At 46.3% G+C, this 13512-nt stretch overlaps 1 protein-coding gene across 2 annotated transcripts in view; it reads right to left on the minus strand.

The window, feature by feature from the left end:
• The window catches only part of LOC119366277, a 67987-nt gene extending 67291 nt beyond the window's left edge, over window positions 1-696 (minus strand). The window contains exon 1 of one of the 2 annotated variants that reach the window (XM_037631980.1): window positions 460-696. In XM_037631980.1, coding sequence (XP_037487877.1) covers window positions 460-657 — 198 coding nt within the window. In that variant the 5' untranslated portion in view covers window positions 658-696. The remainder of the gene's footprint in view (window positions 1-459) is intronic. The other variant, XM_037631979.1, reaches the window with a different exon arrangement.
• Window positions 697-13512: the final 12816 nt, after the last annotated feature.

The raw sequence follows: 13512 nt of genomic DNA on the forward strand, positions 1-13512 counted from the left end.
CAGGTGGGGCGGGGCCCATCCTCCTCCAATCTCAAGCTCCCACGTTTGCTAGTCCGTGAATCCCGTACTTCTTCTTTCCATGAGTCTACCATTGCCGGGGTGATATAAAGCGTCAGGATTAGAGTTTGAATCTCACGTCAAGCGCAACAAATTTCTAATCTTTATAAAAGAGAAAAAATGATTCTCAAAAAAATATAAAAGAGAAAGAAAATGTGACAAGCCTAGGCCAGAAGGGGTGTGCGGTGGAAACCGGCGCCAAATAGAAGTTGAGGTAACTTCCCTTCTACATAGACGATTGGGTACGGTGCGAGCTCCATATTGAACCTCCCAGGAGGCTCCCACGTCGTTACAAAGTGTGGGAGCATTTTCTTTTCTCTCAAGCTAGTAACGGAACTATTTTTGGATCATGCATATAACGGAATCATATGTGATGCAAATGCAAACCCATTCACCACCAACCTGGTTGAAGCTCATGAAGCCGAGGTCGAGCTGGACGCGTCCGGCTCCGTCGTCGACGGCCACCGTCCTGGCATTCCCTCCCAGGCTCTCCTCCTGCTCGTACAGGGTCACGCGCACGTCGCCTCCGCCGCTTGCGGCAAGCAGCTCGTGGGCCGCCGCCAGCCCGCTCACCCCGCCGCCGACCACCGCCACCCTCATCCTGCTCTGCACTCCTAGACTATGTCCGTGCTCTCTCGCCCTCCCGTTTACTTAAGTTGGGGCGTACGTCATATCCTATATATAGTATCCTCGTACTGCGTCTCAGCAAGGAAACGATCATGCAATGACGAACCAATTTTGTGTATATGGACCCGGGGACGTGCTCACGAGGACTGTCGATATTTGGACATTGTCGGCATGAGCTGTCCCAATCACAAAGCATAAAGCATGCCCCCATTGTGGTCATCCTCTTTTACCCTTTTCACTCCTTTTCCTCTTGTGCGTCATCTGCTTCACCCTTTTCACCTACCAACCTCGCTCGCTCCTCCTTTTCTTCTTTTACCCGAGATCACTCGCGGACAAATTTGGTGTTTTTACCCTTCTATAAAAGTTGAGTCAGATCTGACCCCTGTTTGAAAAAAAAAATTGAGGATATTTTTCTACTCCCTGGGTCATTGGTATAGTAGACTACCGCCGAGACCCTTAGCGGTAGGGGTGCATGCCCTACCGTGAAAAAATTTTAGGTATCAAATACAATGCTTGCACACACCTACCGCCGGGCACCTCGATTGCACAGACTACCGCCGGCGTATTTGGCGGTAGGGATGCGCTACGCTGACATGAATAAGTTGCCTACCACCATCGACCCCGGCGGTAGGAAAAGGATCAGATCCTGATTTTTTTTCAAACCAAGGTCAGATCTGCCTCAACTTTTGCAAAAGGGTCAAAAGCCGTCACTCGCTGCTAGTGGATCGAGCAAAGCCCAGAGAGTGCACATCACGTACTCTGGCCGCTCTCACTTACCGTCATCCGCCTTAACATTGTTTTTGCCATTTATGGTGTTATTATAAGACTGAATATCGATGCTCGTCGTGCATGACTGCGTTCTGCATGCATGCACACCAGGCGAATGCACGCACGTACGTACGTGCGTACGTACGTACGTAGTGTCCACGTAGCTAGCTAGCTAGTTGTGGTCCAAGTCGGCACATACTCGCCGATCATCGACCCAACCTTGTCGGGCGCCTGAAAGGCTGTTGCATGCGCAGTACTAACAAAGTTACAAATGGCCACAGTGCATATGCTGCCGAAAGATGATACAGTGCGTGGCGACGAAAGTGGTCACTGGTACGACGCACACATGGATTGGACAGGGTCGCATGCACGATCGCAGGTCGGACGAATTCTATGTTTTGACTTTTTTCCTTAACTTAATCATGATTTGATCCTATGTGCAAATTTTTTTCGGATCTGATCATTTTTCCTATTCTCATTGTCTTTGACGATAGGGTATTACATCCTACCGCCAAGGTCTTTGACGGTAGGACTTACTCCCTCCGTCTCATAATATAAAAGCGTCTTTTACACTAGCGTAGTGGAAAAAATGCTCTTATATTATGGCTCAGAGGGAGTAAACAATTACGTCTTTTCGGTGTGAAAAAGATCCTACTGTCATGGTTTTTGGCGGTAGAGACATGCATGTAGTTATAATAAGGACACACATGCAATAAAATAATTTTTTTATGAAAATGACTCTACCGCCATAGACTATGGCGGTAGGGGTAACACATCTTGCCGTCATAGACTATGGCGGTAGTTTATGAAAATGACCTTGACGCCGGCCTGCCGCACCCATTTAGTCCCGATTTCTGTCACAAACCGGGACTAGAGGTACAAAACGGACCGGGACTAATGATGTCCGTACCCCCGACCGCTCCTAGCCGTTGGAACCGGGACTAATGATCACATTAGTCCCAGGCCGTAATCAAACCGGAACTAATGATGCAAACATAAGGTCCGTTTTCGACTAGTGTTAGTTACTCTAGTGTCTCAAAACATAGTGATGCAAATATTTAGTGGGTAAGAAAATGAAATGGATTTAAAGTAGACATAAAATTTTCAAACTTTCATAATTAGATCATATATTCATATGATGCCAAAATTAATTACTATGGATCTTCTAAAATGCAATTTTCTGTAACAGAAGTTCATTTATATCATGTTAGTCACTTAGATGCAAGAAATGAACATGTTAAAGATGATTAACATGGCAAGCATAGGCATGGCATTATGTAGTGCAAAAGTCATGTATGATGTAAATGCATAAGAGCTATAGGTCAACGGTTATTATCATGTCAAGTTTGTAAGTTTTAACAGATTCTGTCATTTATATGATGATGTACTTTTGCAACTGAGTTTTCATCAAACAAATTGATCTTAACACAGATGAAAATGCCACCATTGCCTATAACATAGAAAAATGCACAACATTCATATAAGTCACATTTTAATCACATGCATGGATTAAAAGTTATAACGGTTTTGATATAAGGTAGTGCAGCTCCTTACGCCTAGGCGCTGTACAAGGTAGTGCAGCTCCTTTCAGCTAGACGTTGCATAACCAGGAGTGAGACCCGGGGTGCCACGCTGGCCAGGAGTGTAGCGTCTGTCAGTCAGACGCTACTCAGTGTAGTGTAGTGCCGACCTGTCGGGTACTGCACAAAAGGGTTAGCTAGGTGAATTTGTTTCGTCTACAGATTATTTTGTGAAATAGTTGCGCCTTGAGGTCAGTTCTGCTCATTTTGCCGGGGCTACACTGCGTTTTGCATGCACGCCAGGCGAATACACGTAAGCTTGTACGTACTCCGTATATATGTAAGCAGTGTCAAATAAGTCTTGTATTATGATACATAAGCTAGCTGTGGTTAATGATAAGAGACTAGACGTGGCCCAAGTCAGCACTCGCCGGTCGGTAGCCCCCCTCCCCCCTCCCCCTCTCCCTCGCGCTGCCCTCCCCAGGGCGGCCCGAGGGCGTCTAGGGTTTCCCCGGCGCCGCCCCTCTCCAGCCTCCCTCCCTGCCTTGCCGTCACCCGAGGTGGTCGCCGGGCAGCGCCTGTGCGGCTGCCGAGGACGGTGGCGGCAAGGTCTCCGTCGCTTCTCTCGCGAGGAGGACTCCGGATCCAGGGCGGCGGCCCTTGGCGGCGAGGCGGCGCCGTCTCCGGCTGGCGGTGTGCACGGGAGGTGCGGGCCGGCTTCCTCGGCTGCTCGGGCGGCGAGGAGCAGGCGGATTGCTGCCGTGGGGCGGCGAGGTTCCCGTCCTCCGCTCCAGATATGAAGGTCAGACTCCCCCTCTCTGCTTCTTCCTCCACTGGCACGTTCGATTTGGGGCCTCTGGCCGCTGGATCCGGTGCCGGCGGGGTGCTCCCCAAACTGGTGGTGTGGGAACAGCCCGGGGGAAACCCCTGTTTGGTTTGTGCCAGCACGGCGGCGGCGGCGCCTTTTGGCATCGTTCTACTCCCTGGAGTCGCCGTTGTGGGCTCCCCTCCACACCCCGGCCACTCTTCCCGGGCGAAAGCTCGAATCCCGGCTGGATGGGCGGCGGCGGCGTCAGGTGCGTCGTGTCCTCCTTGGAGGCGCCGCCTGGGGAAGATTGGTGCTTTGGGGTTGTGTGCAGCAGTGTGTAGGTGGGCGGCTGGTGTCTATCGAGTCTCTATGGCTCGGTAGCTCCTTCACTTCGGCAACTCTTCCGACGGCTTTCCCTCTACTTTTGGCGTCCTTCAGTGGCTGCGGTGTTGCTGATGAGCGTGTGCAACGTCTTGTGGTCGTGCTCCATGGTTGGCCCAGACTCGAGACCAACCATTGCTCTAGCTCTCAGGTGAGCGTCTCTACATTCAACGGTGCGGCGCCTTCGAGCCTAGGCGAGGGGAAGGGATCCCCTTCGATGTTAGAGAGGGCAGGCGTTGGGTCTTCTCCTCTGCTGGTTTTCCAGTCCTGTGTTCGATTCCTCTGCCGGCTGCTGATCCTCGAGGCTTCACTCGTAGTCGTTTTGGTGCCTTGCTGTAGTGGGCTTATCCTCAACTAAGCAGTTCTTAATAGTTATCTTGTGTTTACTGGTTGTAGGTGTAGCGTTGTAAGCTGTTCTTGTAGCCCCCTTGTATCGTTTGGCCGTTGTTGTGTGGTGATCTTGTTCCTGTAATCTTCGTCGGTTGATGGCTTTGTTAATTCAAGCCGGGCTCTTTCTTGAGCCTTCGTTCTAAAAAGAAAGTCAGCACTCGCCGAGCCAACCAACCTTGTCGTCGGCCGCCTGAGACGCTGCTGCGCAATACAAATGGCCACAGTGCGTTGCTGCAGAAAGATGATAACGGTGCATGCATGGCGACGGAAGTGGTCACCACGTACGGAGGCGCACTCGCGTGCTCTGCACATGCGAAATTCAGTGTCACCGCGGACGCATGCGTGAACCGGGCCGCATGCATGATCACAGGCCGGTCTCGTCGTGACGTAAACACGCGCCGTGTCCACCCTCTGTGCGTGTGCCTGTCGCTAGTTTCGTCTTTTCGGTCACGAGGCCTGCCAAAAATCTCGTGCTCGATCGATCGGTCGGTCTTGGCCAGAACCACGCCGGCCGGTTGGCACATGGTGCACCAGTCGTCGAGCAATCATTCAAGCGAGCGCGGCAAGATCGATATCCCCATTGGCAGGGAGGGCAGAGCCTTATCCATAGGCTCTTGTTAGTCGTCTCCTGACGACACCGATCTTGTTGTTGCACGCGGGATGTAGACAAAATGAATAGTTTTTTTACTGCTATAGTGTCATCTCATCTCACATGAAGAATATACATCTTGGAGTTACCGTTGGCTTAATTTACTGCTCCTAAGAATTCTGACTGGGTTGCATCAACGATGCTGAAAGGAAAAACGCACACAACACCCAATGACGGCGGTCCGCGAGAGGTTTACCGCGGGTGAAGCAAGCGTGCCGGAGATCGTCTTGCCGGCCGGGGGCGTTTCTACGCAACCAGAGTGTTAGGCGACTCGTGCTTGCGCTCTCTGTGGGATGGGTTCGCGCTTCACTTCCACGGTCTCGTCATTTGCTCCACCAAGGCAACTAGCCGTGGGGTCTAGTTTAGTCGAGCGGCCCCTCCTCGTTGTTGTTAAGCCTTGAAATGAAATGTGGTGCATGGTTTCAGTCTCTATGGTGGATGATGCAGGAGCGAGGGAGCGTGGTTCGCCATGTATTTCAAATTCGGGTGGGGCATGTCGCCACCGACGGAATCCATACGTGAGGATTTGGGACTTCAGTTTACAAAGGGGGCACTTGAATGATTGAACGCATCTCATATGATTGCCTTCTTGTGATGACAAGTTGTTGACTTGGAGTTGCTGTTTTGGTATGGGCCTATGGGGGCCAGGAGGTAGGGGTGAAAACTGATGGAACTGAACTCATGAGCTCTGACGTATGCCCAAACTTAAATTAAATAGTACTCCCTCCATCCCAAAAACGCTCTTTGTAGTGTCAAAAACGTTCATATATTATGAAAAGGAGGGAGTAGTACATTTGTTTCAGCACAAGCAAAAATGAATACATAAACCGGGAAACAAATAAGGAAGCTACTAGAAACAATGGATAGCGAACAAGGTGTCGATGCATATGCGGATTGAAAGTTCATTTATACTAAATAATCTCCTAATCCATAAAGAAAAGAACAACAAAAACTAACACTCAAATGCTAATATGACAACATCATTATGATATATCATGGATACAATAGGGTATAAATTGCGCATAAGGTACATTTTCAAGAATGGGACGAGGAAGAGGACCACGAGAGTATAGGTGTTCATTTTTTTGGTGGTAGGATTGGGTTGGGCCAAAAGAATATATGTGTTGGGCTGTAGTAGGCTATGCGGAGATAAAAAGGGGAAATTTCACACACCCAGATGAAGGGGCCGTTTGGTTTGAGCCCCAGCTAGCCCCACCAATTTGTCTAAAAAAAAAGCTAGTCCCACCAATTTTTTGGCATGATCAAAGAATGGGCGTGACCAAAATTTTGGCAAGTTGATGTTGTTTGGATTGTGGCCATTATATCCTCCCAAAGTTTGGCAAAAAAGACATTTGTTTGGTTTGTGACCAACTAGCATGCTGATTGTACTGCTTGAAAAAAGATTTAAGGGGATATTTAAATGCATATATTATCTAGAATTGAGAAGGTATGCATAGATAAAAAAAACCTAGATGGAAATCTATATTATGGAAAGAAAAGGCCAAAACAATGCACGCAATTATCGGAAGCTGAAACGCGAAAACCACGCGGCACCATGTTGCATGCACTTTTTTTTCTAAGGGCATGTACAATGGTGCTATCTTAGCAGTGCCATGTAGGATAAATGATGAGGTGGAGGAGAGAGAACTCATAAGAAAAGGCTTGTCTTCTCTTATTTAAGAGAAGACAAGAAATGATCTCTTAGCACAATGTGTCTCACCATATTTTTAGGAATGACTAGTTATTGAAGATAAGGCTAAGAGATGACCCGTTGTAGACAATATTTTTTGTCATCTCTAAACTACATGCAAGACATAAGATAAGACTACCTTATCAACCATTATACATGCCCTAAGATTGCTGCATGCACTTGCTAATCACGCGGACTCGCGGAGAATGGATTTGTTACAGCTAACAGAAATGATCCTACCCAGCAACCCTTCAACGCATGCACTGTGTAGGGCCTACCACGAAACAGCATGCCAATTTTTTGGCAAAGCTTTTGCTTGCCCACGCCTCGCCTGAATATTGGCGAAAAATACAAAGGGGGCGCCCGGGTTGCTGGGCGTGCCAAATTTTCGGCAATGATCCAAACAGCCACCAAATTTCAAGGGCTAACTAAATTTTTGGCATGGTCAGCTTTGGTAGCAATCCAAACAGCCCCGAAATTCCGTTTCCCCTGGTGTTCCAACGGAAAAAACTGTATCTTTTTTGTTTTCATGTTACATATTTTTTTTCTATATTTTTGCTCTATCTCCATACATTTTTGGAACGGACATGAAGTTCTGATTTGCATGACACGTGCTTTCACTCCCAGAGTGTGTACCCTGTTAAGGCGATTGAAGATGAATTGTGGTATGAAAATAGTTGGCTGCCACCCTGGTAGGCGGTAGCCACTGTACGATCTAAGCACGTAGAGATATGATCTTGAAGGTTAAGGTAGCGCATTCATGTAAGACATGCATGGATATGAACACTAATTACGGATGATGTGTATGCATACGTGGACTATCATGACAGAGCTATAGTGTTATGACCCCTGACAACAATGTTGTATTTATATGCACCATGGCGAGCCAGTGCCGTCACATGCTTCGCAGACAAAACTGTTGGACAGTGTATGCAACTCTTCAATACACACAAGTAGGGTAGGTAAAACATATACTAAGTGAGCTCTTGTGCATGCTACACGAGTAGCTCAGAAAAAATGTTGGGTACTGTATGTAACTCCTCAATACGCACAAGTAGGATACATAAGACATACTCCCTCCGTTCCTAAATATAAGGTGTATAATTTTTGGCACGGAAATTAAAGAACACACGTCGAGGGAAAATTTCACAAGTTTTGGGTAAGATTTCACCTGACTAATTGACATGAGAAAATAGAGGAGCTTACCTAGTATAAGGAAATGTAATTAAATCCCAAAAAAAATTATCCAAACGAGTGGTGCAACGCAATACACCTTATATTTCGAGGGTTTTCTCAAAAATCTATACACCTTGTATCAAGGAACGGAGGGAGTATATACTAAGTGAGCTCTTGTGCATCACTACTAGGAAAAGGCATGCTAGTGGCGCACCAGTTTTGCCTTCTAATGGCGCACTACTGGCGCGCCACTAGAATCACGTCATTAGAATTAAATTCTAGTGGCGCACCACTGGTGCGTCATTAGTATCTGGTGTTCTAATGGCGCACCACGTAGTGCACCATTAGTATTGCCTACAGTGCGCCACTATTATCTGCTATACTAATGGCGCACCGCATGGTAGTGCGTCATTAGTAACAATTTTTTTAATTTTTTTTCTTAATCTCAGGTCACTATTTCACATATGAGATATCCAACACACACACACACACACACACACACACACACACACACACACACACATATATATATATATATATATATATATATATATATATATATATATATATATATATATACAACAAGCATCCATATAACAATCATATCCAACACACAAGTTTCATCATATATACATACATAGCCAACACATAGTTCCATCGTTACATATTACAAAAGTTTCACATTGTTCATCCAACACCGTTATCCATCAATTCACAAAAGTTTCACATTGATACAAAATAAAAACACAAATGGAAAAGAAGCACTCCATCCATGCAAGCTTCCGTGAATTAAATCAAATCTGCAAAATGATAAACAAGAAGTTAGAAGAAGAAGAAGAAGAAAAGAAGAAGAAGACTAGAAGAATACTAGAAGAAGAATAAGAAGAAGAATAAGAAGAATAAGAAGAAGACTATAAGCTCATTATGTAAACTTGATCATTTTGTGCTAACATAAGTAATTTTGGAGCTAACCTATAGGAAACTAAGCATATAAGCTCTCTAAGTTAGCATATTAGAGCCAACTTAGGTAAAATGAAGCTAACCTATGTCATTTTGGAAAAGAAGAAGAATAAGAAGAAGACTATAAGCTTATTATGTAAACTTGATCATTTTGTGCTAACATAAGTTATTTTGGAGCTAACCTATAGGAAACTAAGCATATAAGCTCTAAGTTAGCATATTAGGTAAAATGAAGCTAACCTATAGGAAACTAAGCATATTAGAGATAACATAGGTAACTAAGTATATATATATATATATATATATATATATATATATATATATATATATATATATATATATATATATATATCATTTTGGAGATCTGACATACCTGACATAGTTCAGTTCTCATTGTTCTTTTCCTTCTCCTTCCTCAGCCTGATGCGCCAAGAGCGGCGAGGCGGTGGAGGCAGTGGGATGTAGTCTTCTACCACAATTGGCGTGGTCATGTCGCCCAGCTGTGGGATCGCCGGCGCCACCACCGATGCATGGTCATTGTCAGGCACCACCACCATCGCGAGGCCACCTTCAGGCAGGACGGGCACGACCATCGCTAGGTCATCCTCAGCCACCTCCATCTCTTGCCCATGGTCAGACACCACCATCTCTTGCCCATGGTCAGCCACCACCATCTCTTGCCCTTGGTTAGCCACCACCAGCACTAGGTCATCCTCAGCCTGATGCCCATCGTCATCCTGCAGCTCCTCATCCCCACTCTGCTCCTCTTCTCCCGCACTTCAGTCCGGATCATCCTTCTTGTTGTCTTTGCTGCTGCCAGAATTGTTGCTGCTTTCGCTAAAGCCAGAATCGTTGTTGCTTTTGCTACAACCATAGTCGCTGCTGCTTTGGCTGTAGCCAGTGTCGCTGCTGCTGCTCCCATTGCCTGTCCAAATGCAACAATGACCATTAACAATCGATGCGAGACAAAGCCAAATGTAGAGGAATAAGAAGAGGCAGAACATATTGACATCATCATCGTCAGCGTAGCGCATGCGACACATAGTCGCGTTGAACACCTTCACGATGAGCATGGTGGCGTCGTCGTCGTACCTGAAGAGAAGGAAGTACCCCAGCCACAGGTCATAGGCACGGTAGAACTTCTCCCACCCACGATACAAGTACACGTGGCCCTCCTTGATCACCAACTCGACATCCCACAGCCTGCATAACCCGCTGCCGGCCTGTTGCAGCTTCACATTATTTGGCGGATCTTCACCCAGCATGTTCATAAAACTGTCAGGCAGCCTCTGCAGTTTGGAACAATGAGTGATGTAGCAAACAACAGATATCATAATGAGATGGGTGAAGGGGAGATCTCTCGTTTTATATACCTGCGTCATGGATGATACTGAAGTCCCAAGTATGATACTGAAGAACTCGGAAGCATCCAACTCGCACTGCGGTGTGGCAAAGCGGCGGTGGTTGCATCCCCCCATCTCTGATAAGCAGCAGAAGAGACCAATTAGTACCCTTACAACAGATCATAAAACATGCATGATAACAGGCTGTACTGATCACCGTGTGGTTTGAGTGAAACCTATGTCTGTCAGCAACATGACTGATAGGCACGTTAATACATCTACCATATAAACCTTTGGTTCAGAAAAAGTATGCAAACAACAATGCAACCGATGATATCACAATCATAGTGCCATTCTAAACCAATAGCACATTTGATTCAAGGTATGAGGTGGGTCGGCCAAACCCTTTTTTTGGAACAAAGGCACATATACAAAAGACCACTTATGCCAACAGTATGGTTTATATTTGTTCCCAACAGGGAATTGATCACCGTGTGGTTTGAGTGAAACCTATGTCTGTCACTTTAATTCTTGTTGGGGTTTATCCCCTATACCTCCTAATCCCTGTCCACTTAACTAAGTACTAAGATAACCCGGCCCATGCATTAGTCGCAAGTACCCAATATGTCCTATTTTTAGCAAAGTCATGCCAAAATTCACGGAAAATTTCAGCATGACCTTTGCTGAAAGTAGGACATATGGAGTATCCGAATTTGCCGGAACGGAAGTTAATCGACATTCCGGCAAACTCAAGGGCCTCTCGGGGTACCTGCAAATTCATCACGACACAATGATCGGAGACAAAACCCAGCAACTTTACAAGTCTTCCACAGATTTGTTTGCAAGTTCTGATATGTAATAAAGATGAGCCTCAAAGATGAGCCTCCAATGCTGATTTGTTTGCATTGTTTTAGGAGTATAAACTGAGTATGCAAACTAGATATACACTGAATTTAAATAAATTTACAAAAAAATACCATGTGCTTGTGGGTGTGGTGTCCTATTTGCAGAAAAATACCATCTGTAAGTGGAGTGCAGTGTTCTGCAGAAGCAAATGTTCAGTTGGGTTTCTGCTACTGAAACTTGCCAATTGCAAAGAGTACTGTTGTTGTAAAACTACTGTAAATCTACTCCTCTATACAAATCTTAAAAGCAGGTCTACTTCGCCTAAAATTCACCTAAGAGCTACTGCAAGCAGGTCTACTTGCTTTTGGTGTGTTCTTGCACAACCTGTTTCTCTGCAATGCCACATAAGCATGTGTGCTAAACCTCTGTCTAACAAGTATTGAGGCAAACAAATATTGCTCCCAACTGAACATTTTCAGTTAACTGTAGCAACAAGTATTGGAACACTGTGCTTCTTTTGCATAGTTTTCTACGCGAAAGCGATGCGAAAGGAAAGATTTTATTTTGTTTGCGCAAAACAAGGCCTACTAATGAAGCTGCAACTACGAAGAAGAATCAGACCCTATCCACCAAGATATATTGGCATATGAGACTGCCATAATCTTGATGAAGTATCTTTGTGCAAAGAACAGGCACAAATTGAAGTGAGCATCTGAAACCATGAGGTCGGCTAAAAGTTTTTGAGCACATCTCCAAGCTACTACTAGGGTTTATCACTTGAATCCATGGACCGTCCAGCAAAGCAAGGCAACCAAGAACAAGACATGGCACAAATCCCTTTCTTATCGATGCAAACTCAGTATAATCTTTTGGAATAAGGCTGTCAAACTAGCAATTATATACTATGCAATTCTTTTTTTGCTCGAAGGGCCTACTCTACTATTTAAGCTCCAATAATGAAGAAGAATCAGACCCATCCTCGAAGATATATTATTGGCATAGTATAAAACTGTCATGATCTTGATGAAGTACACTGCAGATGTATCATGTTGATACTGCTATATATCAACAAATCTGCGAGTTGATGATTACACATATAAAACTTGCAATGATGAAGGAAGCACTCATGTCAAATACTAGCAGTGACTAAAAACTGAGAATTTGATGTCAGTGCATAATTTTATCCCTCCCCTGCCTTCCATCTACTCTGCATCTGATGCATACTACCAGTTGTGACAACATATTCAGAAAGTGCATTCTGCAGGGTGCGGCCACAGCGAGGCAGGGAGTGGGTGGCGCACGGCCACGCGAGGGGCGGCCGACGCGGTGAGCACGAGCCCGCAGGGAAGTGGTGGGCGGCACAAATGACGACTAAACAAGGGGAAAAGAGGGAGAATCGATGGAGACGCTCACCGCGGAGCTGGGGAAGGAGACGGCAAGGCCGACGATGGTCGGGGCAGCGCGGATCGACGCCGAAAAGCATTGGTCGGTGATGAGGAAGAAGAGGTCGATACGCTCGATCCTTGATGACCCGGCTCCAATCCGTGGACGCAGCTCCTAGGCACGACGACAGAGCACGGGGCGGCCGGTGGCCGCAGTGACGTGGACGTGGGGCCTCCTCTCCTGGTGGACGTGGGGCAGCGCCGAGGCTCCAAGTCTCCGCGGCTCCGAGGGTTAGGGAGGGAGGCGAGGGAGGCGGCGCTCAAGGGGGAGGAAGGGGAGAGGGAGGCGGCGGGGGCGCGTGGGCGGCTGCGGAGGACGGAGGCGGCGGATGGCGGGGGCGCGTGGGCGGCTACGGTGACGACGTACGGTTGGGGTCGATCGAGTGGGGAATCTGGCGAGGGAGGGAGGGAGGCCACATTGCGAGGGCAATAGGTGGAGTGGGGGGAGGGTTCTAATGGCGCACCGCCCCCTAGTGCGCCATAAGTACGACTATTCTAATGGCGCACCTCGCCTCGGTGCGCCATTAGAATTTTGTTTTAATTACTAGCCCGACTGGTCAGGTTATATTCCACCTAACCCTATCTAAATTTGAACCCGCCCACTAGCTCGACTGGTCAGCATGCAACACACACACTAGGAGGTCCCGGGTTCGATTCCCAGGCTCCCCAAATTTTGTTTTTATGCATTTAAAATGTTGTTTAATATTTATTTGTGTTTAAATATGTTCAAACTTGTTTAAATCATAACAGTAGTATTTTTTTATAAAAATAGTAATAATTTTTTAAAAAATATGTCCAAATTTGTTATTTGAAAATATTTATGAATATGAAAAAATATTCATATGGGGGGAGGGT

This window comes from Triticum dicoccoides, chromosome 2B, assembly GCF_002162155.2.
Source record: "Triticum dicoccoides isolate Atlit2015 ecotype Zavitan chromosome 2B, WEW_v2.0, whole genome shotgun sequence".
In the NCBI taxonomy this organism is placed as follows: Eukaryota; Viridiplantae; Streptophyta; class Magnoliopsida; order Poales; family Poaceae; genus Triticum; species Triticum dicoccoides.